The 19662-nt window shown below is 44.0% G+C and overlaps 1 protein-coding gene across 1 annotated transcript in view; it reads left to right on the top strand.

Moving 5' to 3' along the window:
* The window catches only part of abhd17b (abhydrolase domain containing 17B, depalmitoylase), a 39163-nt gene that overhangs the window by 3034 nt on the left and 16467 nt on the right, over positions 1-19662 (top strand). The window contains 3 exon segments of the mRNA XM_039803806.1: positions 6054-6163; positions 6166-6218; positions 6221-6552. Coding sequence (XP_039659740.1) covers positions 6064-6163; positions 6166-6218; positions 6221-6552 — 485 coding nt within the window. The 5' untranslated portion in view covers positions 6054-6063.

The following is a 19662-nucleotide window of genomic DNA, read 5'->3' as shown; positions in this document are numbered from 1 at the left end:
TAGTCATAAAAAAATAAAAAGCAAACTCATTGAATGAGAAGGTGTGTCCAAACTTTTGGCCTGTACTGTACACGCCCACTTTCTTAAGCCAAGTGGCGTGTTATCTGTACGCATTTTCAGCTATCGGTGCGTATGTCTACGCTGTATACAGCGGACATAAACCTACACGCCACTTGGCGTGTTATCGTGAGGAGAAAGCTACGGTTGGGTTTAGGAAACGTGACACGTGGGTTGGCTTTAGGAAAAGAAGGAAGCGATGGTTGGGTTAGGGAAAGTGACTCGCGGGACACAATCCCCGGTCTGCTGGGTGAAAGTCTTGTGGATTTTCGCCCTTTCATACCACTCGCTACGGCATCAATTCACACGCAATCGCGAGGTAATGTAAGTCAATGGAGGCCAAACGGCGTTGATAAACTTTATGATATCAGTCGGCTCAAAAAGTACTTTTTGGTTTAGCCACCGATTGTGATTCTGATTCACGATGTCCCTATTTGATTAAATTCCATTTCTTTTTGATAGGAGATATTTCAGTTACAATACCAATTTTGCTTTGATCTGAAAGATTCTCCGAGAACTAATGCTGTGAAAGGAACCCTCCAACCTGCTGCAGTAATAAACATTAATATAGTTGTTAAGAATAGCCCCTAGAGCAGTGAACTCACACAGGAAAAAGTGCTTTCTCTAGTGCACACGGTGGGATGAGAGAGGGAGACCTGTGAATGGCTGTGAAAACGGCCATGCCGGTTTTTCCCTCTTCTCTGCCACAATTTCTCCTAACTTTGCGATCTTTAGCATGACGTGGGTTCCTGAGATTGTCAAGTTCAATATGATACCAATATCTTCACTCTAGCTTTAAAACGGAGCCTCTTAAAAGATCGATCTCTGAATGTTTTATGATTCAAAATCGGATCATTAAAATAAAGATCGATTTGAATTGGAAGATTATTTGTTTGGACTAACGTGACAGATTCATCCACGGTGAAAAGGTAGATATAGAAAGATTTTTTTTTTTTTTTTTTTTGGCATCCTGCAAAGACTTTTAGAGGAGCTACAATGAAAGAAATTGGCAACATGCTGCTGTATCCTGGCAGAGGATTGCATATTTGCATAGATTCAAGTATGTAAAGATGTAACAGCAGATTGTAATTTATTACTTGGAACACCTTCAATGGAAATACAATCCACAACACATTGTCATAACCTGACGCTGATGTGTTTCTATTCAAAAGCACACGTGTAGTTATGCAGAGTCAAGTTACTTGCGTGTAGAAAGCATTCCCTGAGGACATTTTGTCAGCTTCGGTGTCATAAAAATGAGCTCTGCTGACACGTCTAATGCAGCTGACACTCAAAAGCACCTGGAAGATCTAAAGGGAAGCCTGAGGTTCAGGGTCCAGTTGCTCGGTGAAACCAGAAAGCTTTTAGGTTAATACTGAGTGGACAGGCAGCCTCGAGGCAGGCGAGAGCAGTCGGAGGCAGGAGAACTAGCCAGGGTTCAACGTTAAGGTTTTATTTTCACTTGTCTGACCGGGCATCGTGGACAGGGTCGTTTAATGAGTCAGGGTTTCCCCCCACATAAGTCTTAGGTGCAAGTCTTTGATAAATGTAGAGAAAACACTGGATTAATTAGAGTTAATCCTGAAAGTAGAGGCTATTATTCATTTATAAAAAAGTATTAAATCTAAGTGCCGTAATTAACTTTACCGGAGAGACGCAGGTTTCTGTAATTTGTTTGGGCACATACATTTTTAGGTACCCTCATTTCTATTCCGTCATAAAGTTTGAGTTGGAACATTTTGGGGTCTTATCCTGCACCCGGCGCAGCGCAAAGCCTGAAGCAAGTGTCTTTGCTAGTTTAAGACCGACGCAGTTGACAGTTTCCCGTCCAGCGCCCGTGTCGTTTAAATACCAAATGCACCTGCACCCATGGGTGTGCTGGTCTTACAGGGAGGTGTGTTCAGGTGCATTCTGGGCGTGCTGGTCTTACAGGGAGGTGTGTTCAGGTGCATTCTGGGTGTGCTGGTCTTACAGGGAGGTGTGTTCAGGTGCATTCTGGGCGTGCTGGTCTTACAGGGAGGTGTGTTCAGGTGCATTCTGGGCGTGCTGGTCTTACAGGGAGGTGTGTTCAGGTGCATTCTGGGCGTGCTGGTATTACAGGGAGGTGTGTTCAGGTGCATTCTGGGCGCGCTGGTATTACAGGGAGGTGTGTTCGGGTGCATTCTGGGCGGTCTTACAGGGGAGGTGTGTTCAGGTGCATTCTGGGCGTGCTGGTCTTTACGGGAGGTGTGTTCAGGTGCATTCTGGGCGTGCTGGTCTTACAGGGTGGTGTGTTCAGGGGCGTTCTGGGCGTGATGGTCTTACAGGGAGGTGTGTTCAGGTGCATTCTGGGCGTGCTGGTCTTACAGGGAGGTGTGTTCAGGTGCATTCTGGGCGTGCTGGTCTTACAGGGAGGTGTGTTCAGGTGCATTCTGGGCGCTGGTGGGCGGGAGGTGTGTTCAGGTGCATTCCTGGAGTGCTGGTCTTAGAGGGGTGTGTTCAGGTGCATTCTGGGCGGCTGGTCTTACAGGGAGGTGTGTTCAGGTGCATTCTGGGCGCTGGTCTTACAGGAGGGGTGTGTTCAGGTGCATTCTGGGCGGCTGGTCTTACAGGGAGGTGTGTTCAGGTGCATTCTGGGCGTGCTGGTCTTACGGGGAGGTGTGTTCAGGTGCATTCTGGGCGTGCTGGTCTTACAGGGAGGTGTGTTCAGGTGCATTCTGGGCGTGCTGGTCTTACAGGGAGGTGTGTTCAGGTGCATTCTGGGCGCGCTGGTCTTACAGGGAGGTGTGTTCAGGTGCATTCTGGGCGTGCTGGTCTTACAGGGAGGTGTGTTCAGGTGCATTCTGGGCGTGCTGGTCTTACAGGGAGGTGTGTTCAGGTGCATTCTGGGCGTATTGTTATCTTGATATATAAGCTTCAAAAACATTGAGTAAAGTGACAAAAGCGACAAAATTGTCAAAAGACGACGAAAATGACCCAGAAAAACCGAAGGATTCCTGGTCGACGGAAGAGTTTATCGGTGTTTTTTGCCCCCAACGTCTCCTTCCAGGCAGCGCTGCCTGCCTGCACTAGGATTAGGCTATGGTTATGGTTAGAGTTAAGGTTAGGGTTAGGTACCTTGAAGTCAGCGGTAGCAGCGCTGCCTGGAAGGAGACGTTGGAGGCTTAAAACCCCATGGAGCCCGGGAAGACAACACAAGGGTTAGAAGTGTACTAAAAGGACAGCAGCCCGGCTTTAGCCCGAGTCCCAGAAGCCCCTGCTTGCTTTTCTACCAGACGAGGCCAACCCGGTGTTTGTTTTCTAGAGTTCTGTGGGGAAACGGCTCTCGTGGCGTTTTCCTTGTGATCGCGCTGCACGGGATGCAGAAGCCGATGACTGTTTCAGTTGTTTGAGAGAAGATCTGTTTTCTCTCTCATTCTTAGTTCTCCAAAGCACTTCTGCTAGAAAACGTTTAGATTTCAGGGTTTCCTTTTTTGGGATTTATTTTTTATTTTTTATTTTTTTTTAGCAGTGGGGGCAGGTCTGTCCGAACACCCTACACTTAGAACGGACCCACCGAGCTGATGCTTTTGGTGGAGCTGTTCGTTTAGTAGTCGACTCGGAAGAAAGCCAACGTTTTAACGATAAGCTACATCAACAGTATGTGGAGTTAAACTGGACCGGTCCAGTAGCCTCTGAATAGTTCTACTTGTTGTTAAACTGGACGGGTCCAATAACCTTTGACTAGTTCTACTTGTTGTTAAACTGGACCGGTCCAGTAACCTCTGAATAGTTCTACTTGTTGTTAAACTGGACCGGTCCAATAACCTCTGAATAGTTCTACTTGTTGTTAAACTGGACCGGTCCAATAACCTCTGAATAGTTCTACTTGTTGTTAAACTGGACCGGTCCAATAACCTCTGAATAGTTCTACTTGTTGTTAAACTGGACCGGTCCAATAACCTCTGAATAGTTCTACTTGTTGTTAAACTGGACCGGTCCAATAACCTCTGAATAGTTCTACTTGTTGTTAAACTGGACCGGTCCAGTAACCTCTGAATAGTTCTACTTGTTGTTAAACTGGACCGGTCCAATAACCTCTGAATAGTTCTACTTGTTAAATTGCGATGTAGGGGTACCGTGGATTTCTTTACGGTAGGGCTCGGACGATACGCTTTTGTCCCGATTTTGGTTCTTCTCACAATATTTGGATTTCGATTTGTATTTCCCTTCTCAGAGTATCTCGATCGATAATATTGAGTATTGCGATGGTCTTTTCCTTCTTTCTTATCGGAAACAGAAGTTCGAAGACTCTTCTGGAGACGATGTATCACGAGACATTTCTCTTAGTTTTCTAAGAAGAATGCGCATCACATGTCAGTCTGACATTTACTTAATTTTTAATGACGAACATAACATGGATTTTCTGCGATCGCTCTGTTTTGCTGGAAAAAGATACGATGTAGTCGCCGTGGGCGATACCGTACAAACAGAAAATATTTAGTTTCATCATTTGGTTAGGGCTGCACGACATGAGGAAACTATCTAATTGCGACTATTTTGACTGATCTTGTGATTGTGATATGATTCACGATATTGGAGGGAATGATCATTTTTGTATCCTTATTCTCATTTTCATTAAATTAACATTGAAAGAAATTAAAATGATTTATAGTGTGACCTTTTGCGAAGATCTGAACCAAACAAGGATGTTTTCTGTAGGGTAGGGTCGGTAGGGTGTGTAGGGTAGGGTGTGTAGGGTAGGGTGCATAGTGTAGGGTAGGGTGTGTAGGGTAGGGTGTGTAGGGTAGGGTGCATAGTGTAGGGTAGAGTGTGTAGGGTAGGGTCGTAGGGGGTGTGGGGTAGGTGTAGGGTGTGTAGGGTAGGGTGTGTAGGGTAGGGTGTGTAGGGTAGGGTGTGTAGTGTAGGGTAGGGTGTGTAGGGTAGTGTAGGGAGGGTAGGGTGTGTAGGGTAGGGTGTGTGAGGTAGGGTAGGGTGTGTAGTGTAGGGTAGGGTGTGTAGTGTAGGGTAGGGTGTGTAGTGTAGGGTGTAGGGTAGGTTGTGTAGGGTAGGGTGTGTGTAGGGTGTGTAGGGTAGGTTGTGTAGTGTAGGGTGTGTAGGGTGTGTAGGGTAGGTTGTGTAGTGTAGGGTGTGTAGGCCCGGGACGTCTCTGCAGCACCACACTACTTCATTCACAACCATTTGACACCTATTTTGCCATTAACAGATATTGCTCCCCCCTGTGATTTGGATATATTGCACTAGTCCATATTTCGATACAATTGCGATGAATTATATACCTATCATCATTGGTTAAAAAAAATGTAATTCACAATATTGATTCTAGGGGGGAAATGAAGATGCATCACATTCTTGAGTTTTTATTTTTATTTTTTTCACCCCTGAATTCTGATGAAATGTCTCTCTCTCTCTCTCTCTCTCTCTCTCTCTCTCTCTCTCTCTCCCACCCTCCTCTCTCTCTCTCCCTCTTTGTCTCTCCCTCTCTCTCTCTCCCTCCCTCTGTCTCTCTCCCTCCCTCTCTTGCTCTCTCTCTCTCCACTCCTCCTTGTCTCTCTCTTTCCCCCCTCCTCCTGTGTCTCTCTCTCCCTCCCTCCTCCTCTCCCTCCCTCCTTCTCTCCCTCCTGTCTCTCTCTCCCCCCTCCTCTCTCTCTCTCTCCTCCTGTCTCTCTCTCTCCCTCCCTCCTGTCTCTCTCTCCCTCCCTCCTGTCTCTCTCTCTCTCTCCTCCCTCCTTCTCTCTCTCTCTCCCCCTCCTCCTTGTCTCTCTCTCTCCTCCTCCCTCTCTCTGTCTCTCTCTCCCCTCCCCCCTCCTGCTGCTCTCTCTTCCCCCCTTGTCTCTCTCCCTCTTGTCTCTCTCTCTCCCTTCTGTCTCTTCTCTCCCCCCTCCTTGCTCTTCTCTCTCTCCTTTTTTTTTTTTATTTTTTTTAAAAAAAAAAAAAATATAAAAAAAATTTTAAAAAATATATATAAAAATATAAAAAAACTCTCTCTCTCCCCCCCCTCCCTGTCTCTGTCACAGTGTTTTGAGGATGAACCACCTATCCCTCAGCGAGCTCTGTTGCCTGTTCTGCTGTCCTCCGTGGGGCGGGGGGGGGGGGCCTGGAGAGGGGGGGGCTAAGCTGTCCTGCCTGCGCGGGAGCCCACCTACAGCCTCATCTCCGACGACAGCGGCAGCCGCTGGACGCTTTGCACCTCCGGTCGCGCCGGGCCCCAGTCCGGTGCACTAGACCCAGCGGGGGCGCCATCGAGTGGCGTCGACGACCCCGCACCACGAGAGGGAACCGCATCGCCTGCATGTTTGTCCGCTGCTCGCCCAGCGCCCGCTACACGCTGCTGTTCTCCCACGGCAACGCAGTAGACTTGGGCCAGATGAGCAGCTTCTACATCGGCCTGGGGTCGCGCATCAACTGCAACGTCTTCTCCTACGACTACTCGGGCTACGGCGCCAGTTCTGGGAAACCCTCGGAGAAGAACCTGTACGCCGACGTAGACGCCGCCTGGCAGGCGCTCCGGTCACGGTAAGAGAGATGGCGATGGATGGAGGAAACGCTGCAACGAACGGTCACTTTCTTTGTCGATTTTAATCGGTTCATTTTCTTCTCGAGCAGTTGTCTGGTCTCTAAAATGTCAGAAAATGGTGAAAAATGTGGATCAGTGTTTCCCAAAAAAGCCCGAGATGACATCCTCAACTCAAAGATATTCAGTTTCGAGATGGATACAGCATAGATGACAAAGTTTCCTTTTGGGGACATCATTTGAAATTAGGAAAAATATGAAGTTGGAAAAAAGGTAATAAATTGCAATATATATCGCAAATATAACGCTGTTGGTTTGGAGGCCTTAGGTGGGTGTGTGTGTGTGTGTGTGTGTCCGTCCGTGTGTGTGTGTCCGTCCGTGTGTGTGTGTCCGTCCGTGTGTGTGTGTCCGTCCGTGTGTGTCCGTCCGTCCGTCCGTCCGTCCGAAAATGAAGGTGCTGGATCCATAGGTGTAATTACAACCCCCAAATAATCCTTTTCTTGGCTTTTTCCCGAAGTTTTTGTTGCTTTATTTTGTTATTTATTTTTATTTTTTTGTTTTTCGATGTTATCCTGTTAACATCTTACTGGTGTCAGCGTTGAATACATGTTTATTTTGTATCAAACATATAGCTTTTTAGTTATTTTAGATGGTGTATTTTATACATACACGTTTCAGAGAACGTCTGGTCATGAAAATGTACCTCAAAGGCATGGAAATGAATTGGTAGAAATGTGTATGAACGATGGATAATACTGATAGGACAAAATGTTACGGTGTCGGACGCTTGCTGTGAATCTCTCTCAGCACTTCTAGGTTTCACAGAATATACTGCTGCGTTTTCCCTCGCTTTGTGGAAGACTTAGGAGCGTGTATTTGGCAAGGGGGTTGGGCGTCCTTCCTCAAAAAAAAAAAAAAAAAAAAATGCTATTTCCCCCATACATTTTGTGGGTCTCTTTGTAGTCGTGTTGTGTCCGTTTTTGGTCATTTAACGTCTCTTTTTCACATCCTTTTGGACCGTTATTACCACTGTATCTGCGTCTAAAACATTGGAAAAGCTAGAGCCGATCATAGGTCCGTAACACTCAGAAAGCTTAAAGACATAACTAAAAGCTAAAGAAGTCCAACTACAGTCATTAGATCTGAGTAAAGTCTTTTTAGTGACGTTCATTCGGCTTAGGGTGCTGCCCAAAACGGCTCAGAAGCTGCACCAAAACCTAATAATGCACAGAGTTGTCTTCTGTAAATAAGGAAGCTGGCCAGTTAAACAGGAAACTCTTGATCATAAAGGTTGTGCATACAGGAAATTGTTCCACTGCTGTGAAGAAGAACCAGCTTTCGTGGAGGCCTGACTCCGTGTCTTCGTCTGTGTGGGAAGTTAAAACTTTACTTTCGCTTATTTTCAATTAAAGAAGTATTTTATCAATCTGCTTCTATACTCTTGGTGCATGGATGCAGAATAGGGCTGGGCGATATGGAGAAAATCTGGAGATTATTGGGAGTTTTTCTGAGTGATGAGGCGGTAAGATGTAGGTTTATTCACACGTACACAGTGGTGGCTCTAAAGGTTAGAGAAGAGAACTTGTGACCGGGTGGTTGCCGGTTCAATCCCCAGACCGACAGGATAAAATCTGGGTGGGGAAAGTGAAAGAGCAGCACTTGTCACTGAGGTGCCTCTTGAGCAAGGCACTTAACCCCCAACCTGCTCCAGTGGAGCTGCTCGGTGGTTCACCAGATCAGACTGTGGTTGTACTGGGCAGCTCCCAGCAGATCAGACTGTGGTTGTACTGGGCAGCTCCCAGCAGATCAGTCTGTTGTTGTACTGGGCAGCTCCCAGCAGATCAGACTGGTTGTACTGGGCAGCTCCCAGCAGATCAGTCTGTTGTTGTACTGGGCAGCTCCCAGCAGATCAGTCTGTGGTTGTACTGGGCAGATCAGTCTGATACCGACTTGGAAGTATCTCTTTTAAGCCTGCTTCATTTAGGGTTCAAGGTTCTTTTTATTAGTCGTTTGCATAAACGACAGAAGTAGTCGTAAAGCCATCTCCAACTATGCTCAATAAATAACTTTTAAGGCGCTGACAAACTTAACCGATTATCAGCCGTTAGACAGTCTGGCGAGGTCAGTGACTCGAGTCAGTCTGTCGGCGTTCATTTTGGCCGACCTGACATGTTAAGTCGGCGGCAGGGCAGTCGGGACTCACCCGGAAATGGCGAGCAGGAATGAGGTGACTAGAGTCTCTCAAAATCTGACAAATCTTTTAAATTGACCTTTTTGTTTATCTGAAATGAAGACAGATTCAGGAACTGCACGGCCTATTTCTCTCTTAAAATGTTTTCAGAAACACGTTTCGGTGAACTATTTTAGTCAAATACGAGATCGTATTCTCAACGAGCAGCCATGACAAGTCTGGCTTTGAATTTCAGCTGCCGGTTTTCATTTTTTGGGCATCAATACAGATTAGCGCCGCCTGCTGTTGTGGAGACGTATTTCGTCTCGTCTCTGCGGTGTGTTCTGAGGAACTTTTTGGACCAACTCGGGGAGACTGATCAGTCTGCCGACGGTCGGCCGTCTGGTCGGTGTGTAACTGCCATTAAAAACAAACCAGTAAAAGCAAAACCTGAATCTACACGCAGAGGTTCAAATAGTTCTTAAGGAGAGTGTATAAAGAAAGTGATGGTTTAAAGCACATGTCAAACTCGAGGCCTGCGGCGCATATATTTCAGGTTCACAATAAATGTTGGTCCGCCTAGTTGTGCACCAAACCAAAAAGACAGGAAACTGTTTTCAAACCTAGTAATATAATAATAATAATAATAATAATAAAATAATAATAATAATAATAATATACAACATAATTTTGCGACATTCAAAGCAGAATTTGGTAGATTTGTGTCGCTGTGTGGAAGCTGCTTTTTAAAAAATGTAATCCTGTTTTTGCTTGATTTAAAACCTCCTGGCTAAGGAACTTTTTTCCCTGACTTTTCTTAGGGCTTTATGTCGACCATACTGTAAGTGAGAAGACCATATGAGACGTGCAACAATACGGTCAAAGACATTTGACTTTTTCTTAAATAAAAGCATGTCCATAAACTGAACGTATCTGGCCCTTAAAGGAACATGCCGACTTATTGGGACTTTAGCTTATTGACCGTATCCCCCAGAGTTAAATTAGTCCATACATACCCTTCTGAGAATATAGTTCCCAGTATGTATAGGGTTAGAAGATGGCTGTGTGTCATGTGACCTTGTTATTTGTACACGCTGTGACTATACAAATCACAACATGTAAATAGGAACATGTTGGTGTTATTTTTGTCACTTATTGGGAGCAGTAGGCTAGATGGAGCCGGTTACCTCCAGGATCTGTGCTAAGCTAGGCTAGATGGAGCCAGTTACCTCCAGGATCTGTGCTAAGCTAGGCTAGATGGAGCCGGTTACCTCCAGGATCTGTGCTAAGCTAGGCTAGTTGGAGCCGGCTACCTCCAGCATCTGTGCTAAGCTAGGCTAGATGGAGCCGGTTACCTCCAGGATCTGTGCTAAGCTAGGCTAGGTGGAGCCGGTTACCTCCAGGATCTGTGCTAGGCTAGTTGGAGCCGGTTACCTCCAGGATCTGTGCTGTGCTAGGCTAGATGGAGCCGGTTACCTCCAGGATCTGTGCTAGGCTAGTTGGAGCCGGTTACCTCCAGGATCTGTGCTGTGCTAGGCTAGATGGAGCCGGTTACCTCCAGGATCTGTGCTAAGCTAGGCTAGATGGAGCCAGTTACCTCCAGGATCTGTGCTGTGCTAGGCTAGATGGAGCCGGTTACCTCCAGGATCTGTGCTAAGCTAGGCTAGATAGAGCCGGTTACCTCCAGGATCTGGGCTAAGCTAGGCTAGCGGTGGGGGCGTCAGACAGAGTTAGGACACGCACAGAGATGAGAAGGGTATGTATGGACTTGTCTAACTCTGGGGGATATGGAGAATAAGTCCCAATAAGTCGCTGTGTTCCTTTTTAATGCACTTCTTATTTTCCGGTGTGGCTCTTTAGAGAAGTTGAGTTTGACCCCCACCCTGGTTTAAGGGTTAAAGTACCATGAATGCCCCACAAACCATTGTGCTGAAAGCTTTAAACGTTGAATGTGCTAGAAAGGAAAAGAGATGAAGGCATGAGAAAGGTCTTCTGGACAGTCTGAGTCCCATGCTTTCTGTTTTCTTTCTATTCACAGCACCAGGCTACTTGAAAGAGAAAAGAAGCACTTTAGGCTGCTCTGTTCTTCCCGTTTTTTATTTATTTATTTTTTTTTTTACATTTAGTTCCAGCCTACTTATTTTTGTTGTTGTGGCGAGGAATCTCCTACTCCCACACGCTGTCGTGACCAGTGCCGAAATTTCATTTAATCTCCGCAACAACAGAAGAGAAGCTTCAAATAATATCAAATTGCTCTGGGTGGTTTGTGTCTGCAGCAGGAAGGTGGAAACAGCAATTTATGACATCAATGCAAAACCTGTTGGCTACTCCTTTTTATGTACACTCTGTTATAATTATGTAACCAAGGCGGCTACTTGGTGTCCTTTTTATAACCAAAGACATCAACAATTCAAATAACACCAAAGGTTGGTTCCCCAAGTCCACTGCGCATTTTGGGGGGTTAAATAACGTAACAGGATGTCACCCAAAAGGGCCATTTCAGTGATCCATGTTATGTGCTTCTTCACAAATGAAATAAATGTCTGACTGGCTGACATGTGATGTGCATTCTTCTTAAACTATTAGTTTTTTTTTTTTTTTTTTTTTAGAAATGTCCCATGATATATTGTCTGTAGAATTGTAGTATTCAACTTCTGTTAAGTTTTGGGACTTTATAAGTCCCAAAACTTAAGTAAGTCTGTCAGATTCCTTTAGTGTGTCAAAAGGGTTTACGGTTTCTTTTTATAACCAAAGAAATCAACTGTTGAATTAAGACCAAAGGTTAGTTCCCCGTGTCAATTTTGCATACCCTTTTTGGGTTAACCAAATGACTCGTCAATGTAAAGTTTGTGGTTGGGACATCAGAACACAGGCAACTACAGTATATCGTGTTGTCCACTTATGTTGCCTTAACCCTTGTGTTGACTTCGGTTCACATTGACCCGTTTTCAATTGTTTTATATCAGAAAATATGGGATGTAGAAATAAGCGCTGAAAATGTGTACAAGAAAAATGTAACCATTTAAAACAAACTGTGAAAAAAGGGCATCCAACGTAGGAAAAGTTTTTTTTTTTTTTTTGATGGAAAGACAACACAAGGGTTAAACGCATTGAACCTTTTCGGTTGGCTGCTAAGGCCTCCAAACAGACAGCGTTATATCTGTGATCTATATATTGCAATTTATTACCTTTTTTCCAACTTAAAATTTCTCCCAACTTCAAATGATGTCCCCAAAAGGAAACTTTGTCAACATCTGTTTTATCTAAAAAGATGCATTTCTCTGTCTTTTCATCTCACTTCAGTTTTATTGCTGCAAAATGGGGATTGTCAAGCAGACAAACTGACCAACATCTATACTTTGCATCTGTGAATCGATATAGTATTGCCACGGAAAATATTGCGATACTTTTATTTTTCCCCTACCGGTTAACGGAGGTAGAGAACTCCTTCAGTAACTGGGTCATTCCTCCATGTAGACACCTTGACCGGGCTACGATCGGTGCTTCGACTGCCCCTCCACACTCTGCTGGAGCGGTTTTTGAACAGTCAGCGCTGTGAGTCGTAGATGTTGCTGTGATACCATACAACAAAACGGTGTTGCCCGAATCAGCGGGCCGTCAGCATCATGGCGCCTGCGGCCCGTCTGTTTTACTCCCCGCCGAGGCGGCAGCAGACATCGGGAGATGGCTAGACAGATTGTCCATCTCCGGGGCTGTCAACGCTGTGTCTCGGCAACAAAGTGGAGGGACCGAGCAGCCCCCGCTGCGGCCGCTGGAGAACGTTAATGTTGGTCAGCTAACGAAGTTAGCCTGCTAATTCCACCCGACGCTAGCTAACGTTACAGATGTAATGAGCCGAACAAGTTGTCAGTCATCTGGCGAGAGCACGGTGCGTTCCTACGCCGTGACAAGAATGTCGTGTTTCTGACATGGGTCAACCAGAAGAGAGAGCCAGTTGTACGTTGGCAGATCGCCACCTACTGTACCGGAGGTAGAGTTACTCCGGCATTTTTCCAATTCTTAGGCTGGTTGCACGCTGGCTGTGTGGGGTGAGCGTGGCGTGTCAGCTGCGTCTTTACACACCAGAAACGTGTCCGTTTCCCATTGATAAGATGAATTACCATGTTAAACATAAATGTATATACTGATTTGATAACTGCAAAGACAACGTCTCCAGTATTGACGTCAAAATAGGCTACAGGATATTTTCGTTCTTTATTGAAAGGTGCAGTATTAGAAAATGGAATTATATAATTTTTTTTTTTTTTTTTTTATATATCTGCATTTATATCAAAACCTCGAGACTTTCAAACATCAACATGTCATTTATTAATATGTATTTGTGTCTAAAGAACATATAAACATCTTTTCCTGTTCTATTTTACCTGGAAACGCTTCCAACACGCTTGCGTAGGCGTCTGTCCTATTGCTAGCGGGCACGCATTTTCGGCCGCGCCTGAGACGTGGGTGTCACGCAGGCAGCGTGCACGCTCTAACCTGTTAACATGGGAGCCGAAATATAAACAGGCACGCCACGCAGCCAGTGTGTAGCCGCACTTACCGGCTCACGTATACGGGGAGAACTGGCATAACCCAGTTATTCACTAACCGGGGTAAGACCGTACCAGCAGTGATGAGTGAAGTTTTTAAGGATTTGTTTTTTTACGACCACTCGGAGCTAATTCCTGACTGATCGCTAGAATCAAAATGTGGAAGAAATTCTTATGACTGGTATGATTTTTGACGAGAGAGCCTCTCATGTCTCTCTCACTTTCTCTGCTTGTTGTACCGTGTCTTCTCTTTCTGATTATTTGACATTTTGAACACCGATTCTTTCGTCTTCTTTTTTTCTGTTTTGGCTTTTTGTGTCTTCCGATCTTTTTCTCTGTATGATCGATGAGATCTTTTATACTTAGTGCAATAAAACTAATTAAATAACTGCACTAACCAGCCTTGTATAAAGTACTAGAGACCCATACTTGAGTAAAAGTACAAGTGCTCTATCAAAAAAAGTGAAGTGCTCTTTAAGCAGCACACTTAAGTAAAAGTATTAGAGTATTCAACATGTTTTGTACTTAAGTATTGCAAGTAGTTTATTTTAAAATGTACTACTCAAGTACTGAAAGTAAAAGTCCAAGTATTATGTACAGTACAGGCCAAAAGTTTGGACACACCTTCTCATTCAATGTGTTTCCTTTTTATTTTCATGACTATTTACATTGTAGATTCTCACTGAAGGCATCACAACTATGAATGAACACATATGGAATTATGTACTTAACAAAAAAGTGTGAAATAACTGAAAACATGTCTTATATTTTAGATTCTTCAAAGTAGCCACCCTTTGCTTTTTTATTAATAAGGGAAATAATTCCACTAATTAACCCTGACAAAGCACACGTGTGAAGGTAAAACCATTTCAGGTGACTACCTCATGAAGCTCATTGAGAGAACACCAAGGGTTTGCAGAGTTATCAAAAAAAGCAAAGGGTGGCTACTTTGAGGAATCTAAAATATAAGACATGTTTTCAGTTATTTCACACTATTTTGTTAAGTACATAATTCCATATGTGTTCATTCATAGTTTTGATGCCTTCAGTGAGAATCTACAATGTAAATCGTCATGAAAATAAAGAAACACATTGAATGAGAAGGTGTGTCCAAACTTTTGGCCTGTACTGTAGTTATTAAAGAGTCAAAAGTTTGAATATCATATTGTTGGAGTTCAACTTTTTACGTGGTATTAAGATGGTGCATTACGGGCAGACACGAGCTGTACATGGCTGGATATATGAAGGAAGTTTCTGAAATAAACTCAAAGGTACATTAATGTCACTACTAGTACTACTTTTAACTATTATCTGATACAACAGTGGGTTATTAATCACTTAACAAATGCTGAAATAAAATGTACAATTATCACACTGCAAGTAAAATGAACATCCTTCTCAAGCACAGCAACAATTAAAACCCAAAAAATCATATCGCACCCTAGCTAGTGTGATGTAGCTACAGGAAAGTTAGCAAGCTAGCAACAACATGCAGATAAACTAGATCAGCTTCACATCACGGGGTCAAACGGTTAACATGCAGGACTCCCTGCAGACTGAAACTACTCAGGAATCGTTGAATCAGCTGCAACAATGGCTATATGGAGTACAAACTTACATCGTCTCTGACTTCTGAACTACATAACTTGGCTAACGTATGCCGATTACGTAACGTAGCCGTAACTACACACGCTGTAAGTCTCCGCAGCGTGAGGAATTCACAACAGCAACGAGTAGCGATGCAGCGCATATAAAATGTATCGGAGTAAAAGTATTAAACTCATTGAAAATATGTACTGAAGTAAAAGTGGAAGTAGGAGAAAAAAATAATACTCCAGAAGCAGACTGATGTCATAAAGTGGCGTATGTATGACACGCCAATTCGTATGCCATTTTTGGCGTGTTATCAGGACGCATAATCGCTTTTTTAGCGTGCTTATCAAGGCTGTTTGGCCTCCATTGACCTAAATTACGTGTGAATTATCACCGTAGTGAGTAATAAAAAATGTATATTTATTGTATTTAATTAAAGTGCATCAACATAAATGAAATTGCAAAGGCAAACCCTTTCTCTAACTGAAAAGTCTTTATTGGATTGAGCTAATAAAACAAAAAATCCTTCTCAACAGAGTAAACTGGCAGCATATCCGTAGCTATGTAGAGGGTAATTTCCTCCATTATGGCTCCCCACCTCGCCCCGCTCTTCTCATACGGTACACTGTTTGAAAAGCCTTGTTGAAGAGTCGTTTGTTAGAGGGCTGCGCCGCAGGCAGCGTGCTACGGAAACCCTGAAGGAAGATTTAGCGATTGCAAAATATATGTACGCTATACTGAAGAAGGGGGAGAAAAAGAAATCTTTTTTATTTTTATTTTTTTTTTTTTAAATATGAATCGATTTGACCTACCAACTTGATTTTTTTTAAATCAAAGATTTTTTTCCCAGCCCTAGTATGGGTAAAACGCAGGACTGTCGCCCAGGAGAGCCGGGATCGCGTCCTGTGTGTGGCGTTTATCAACCTTCTTCTTATAAATGTTTTTATTACGTGCGTTGTTCTCGCGATAGCACGCCACGTGGTGACGCCACGCGGTGTGTATGTTTACATCCGCTGTATACAGCGTAGACATGCATGTGAAAAGCTCAATGCGTCCAGATTACACGCCATTTGGCTTTAGGAGAGTGGCGTGTACGTTTACGCAAAGTCATGATGCCACGTTGCCAGTAGAGTACAGATACAGCCTTTTAGTACTTAAGTACAGTAGTGAAGTAGTTCTACTTCATTACTATAAATCTCTGGCACTAACCTGCACCGGTCTACAAAGAGAATATTATACACTGTATGTAGTGTGTGTGTTTGCCATGATTTAATGTTTCTGTGAGCTGATGTAATGTAATAATAATGTAATAGGGTGTCTTTGTTTGGTGAGACCAACAGTGTTTTTCCTGCCTCGGCTTTTATTTTTATTTTTTTTAATGGTTTTTATCTACTTCTATCTCTTTGTAAGCTTGCTCAGAAAAATACTACAGAAATAGTTTATTATTTCCAAGAAACTAATGAGCCCATCTCTGGTAAACGCAGTATTTTTAAAGTGGTGTTTTTGCATGATACTTTGAGGAGAAACTCAGTTTTACAGATGGTAAATGGACTGCTTCATATTTCTCATTTTTCTACTTCAAACGACCACTTAAAGCTCACAGATCTGTCAATTTTTAAATCAACTGATGGATTAGTCGACAAAATCATGTGAGTGTTAAGTCGTCAAAGAATGTCTTTAGTCGAGGACGGACCTAGTGTTGACTCACTTGTTTTTGCAGCTTTCGCTTTACTCCACGGTGATGCCGTATGACGGAGGGAAACCACCTGTTGCTCTGCTTACAGTCGAACCACAGGCGCACAACACGCTCTGGTCCTGCGCTCATTGGTTCAGCCGCGGTGGCCGAGGCACTCCCTTCACCTGAGCAGGGAGTGGATCTGGTGATTCAGGACATGAGTCAGCGTGTGTACACACTCACACAGCCTCTATTATCATACTAATGATCGCACTAATGGTACAATGACTCAGGTGTACTATTTGTTCTGAATTCGAAGAAATCGAGCTTCAGGAAATGATTTATTGACCAAAGCGTGACCAAACTGATGAAAGCCCACTTCCTGTTTTCTTTTAACCGTGTGTTTTTCTTCTACTGAAGGGCACTGTGTAGGACTGTCTCTTCCCTCTTGAGATGGAGGCGGGCCAGCAGTCAATCCTGCTACTCTAAATATTGAGCGGTAGCCTAGCAACCCATTTCCAATAAGCTTTCAGACGCAGGTCTTCCCACACTGTGGCCAATAAAAGCAAACGGGGAAAACCTTGCTTCCTGGTCGATCATCATATTGATCCAAATCTAAATGCCATCCGTCTTCAGGCGCTTTTCACAGCGGGGAGAATTTCTCACAAACATGGACTCAGACAGCCAACCGACTGTGTCTTTGTGTTGTTTACTTGAACTATCAGTGTCTAGTTAGGCTGATAAGAGGCCAAAGGTAGATGAGCTGCTGAGGTTGAGTCAGTCGGGCGGAGCGCGATCGCTCACCTGACTCTCCTTAAACACGGAGCAACAGGAGCAGAGCTCAGTGATGGTACGACTTTATGTGCTGTGTTTTCCTTTTGGCTTGTGGAAGACTGCATCTCATAGCCCTTAAATTGCCTCCTTGAGTCCTCCACTTGCCTCCCTTCCTCACGTCCCTCCCACCGAGGAGGCACGAGAGAGACTCAAGGAAATCCTGCGAGGAGAGAGGCAACTTCTTCAGCTGCACGGCTTCCAGGAAGGCTGCTCTCTGGATCCTCGCCTATAGAGAGCCAAAGTCCCTCCCCCTTCCGGTGGACCTCATGGGACCTTAACTCTGAAAAAATATGAACGGTAGTGAACTGGGAGAGGCAAATAATTTTTTGATCCCATTTGAATTGAGCCATGGATTAGACATGATGTTTGTCAATTTAAAAGAATTTTTCAACCGAAGAAAGTCTCAGTTAGCCGTAGGTTTGTCGTAGTACCACTTAGTTTTGTGTGAAACCGCTCAGTGAACTACATCTCCCAGTGAACTACATCTCTCATCTCACACAACTTAGGTCACCTAGCTTGATGCTCTGCTTGCTCGCTAGCTTAGCTCTGTTAAACAACACATGTAACGTTATCTTAACTGCTGTGTTTTATCCAGTCAAGTGTTCTCAGCAGATTGGCAAAAGAACAAGCGAGATCCTCTGCTCATTAGAGTAACGTTACATCCCCGGTACGACACACACAGACATCGTAGCTTCAGAGAGACGTCATCCATGAAGTGTGAAGTCTTTCTAATCGCGTATTTTCACAGTCCTATACTTGAACAAAAAACTGAGACTTTCAATCTTTAACGTTTTAAATTAACGAACATCATATGTGTAATCCATGGCTCAATTCAAACGGGATCAAAAAATAATTATCTCTCCATTGACTCTCGTTCATATTTTTTCCGAATTAAGGTCCCATGGACCGGAAGTAGAAGGGCGGGACTTTGGCTCTCTACAGCTCCTCGATGCTCGGTCCTCGGGGCAGAAATAAGAGCTCTGAGACGGCCTTCACCGAGGAGGGACCTATGGGTCCTACCTCAATAAACTTGGTTACATTTAAGGCTGATTATTTTCTCACTTAATCGTTTGGTCTTAAGACATGGTAGGTTGGGTGATATGGAGAAAATCAGATCTCGCGATATTCTTGACAAAATACCTCTATCGATATTGCGGCGATATTCTAGGGTTGACAATTGGTGCTTTAACAAATTACCTTTACGCTTAGATTTTAGATAAATAATCCTCAGTAATGTGGACATAATGTCTAAGTGGGGAAAAGGCAAATAACAGAACAGCTGGAACAGTCTAAGTTCAGAAAAGTACATCACTTTAGAGCACTACATGGACAGACGCCTCAATATATCGCAGACATGTTGACCCCTTACTCTTCTTTCCGCACTCTTCGTTCCTCAGGTCAAAATCTCCTGATGGTCCCTAAAACCCGCCTTAACCCTGTAAGACCCAAATATAGAAAAACCTAAAAAAAAAAAAAATGTTTATGTACGTTTTTAGAGAAATGTTGTAATATTGCAACATTGGGCTTAGCTGGGAGCAGAATTTCTGTTTTTGTACTCACATTGTCTGAACAACAATTCAGAACAACTAAGGGTTTATTTGCAGGTTTGATTGCTTACTTAGCCCCATAACGGTATATAACATTAATAATAATCACACATTAGTCATATTTTTTTATGAAGTCATTTATTTAAAAAAAATTAAACAAGATAAAACTCTTGCTTTTTCTAGCAACTTCTCCATTCCTTTTTTTCTTTTCATGACTGACTTTCATTGGTTGTGAAAGTCCCAAAAACAGTTCTTGTCCTCTGAAAAGCAAAGGCGAACATCACACTTGCTGCATTGCGTGTTGGTGTATCCTTTATTGCAGTGTCTGCAGCGTCCTCTCCCTGTCTTCCGTGGGAAATGTGCAACTAGGTCCTTGCGTACATCCAATGGGAGGTGTGCACATCTCTTGGACGGTCTCTTCTGAGCATTCAGAGGGCTTCCTGATGTCACCGCCTGTGTTGCTGGGCTCCCTTTGCCTGGAGATGGCCGTCCTCTCTTTGGAGTTTGAAGTGTTGTGTTTACCAGGATGAGAGAGGATGCTAGCTGTGCCTGAAACTGTCTCCTGTTCATTGTCTCTTTGCTGGACATCTTGAGAGCTTTGCAGTCCCGCTTGTAGAGGAGCCAGGCATTGACCACAGCGAGAATGATGGTGTGCCAGAAGATGTACATGTACCAGCGACGGGATTTGATGGGGAACTTGTATTTGGCTGTAAATGAGTCCAACAAATCCACACCTCCCATGT

The sequence above is a fragment of the Perca fluviatilis genome, chromosome 6 (assembly GCF_010015445.1).
Source record: "Perca fluviatilis chromosome 6, GENO_Pfluv_1.0, whole genome shotgun sequence".
NCBI classification, from domain to species: Eukaryota; Metazoa; Chordata; class Actinopteri; order Perciformes; family Percidae; genus Perca; species Perca fluviatilis.
This window is presented reverse-complemented; position numbering and strand designations above follow the sequence as displayed.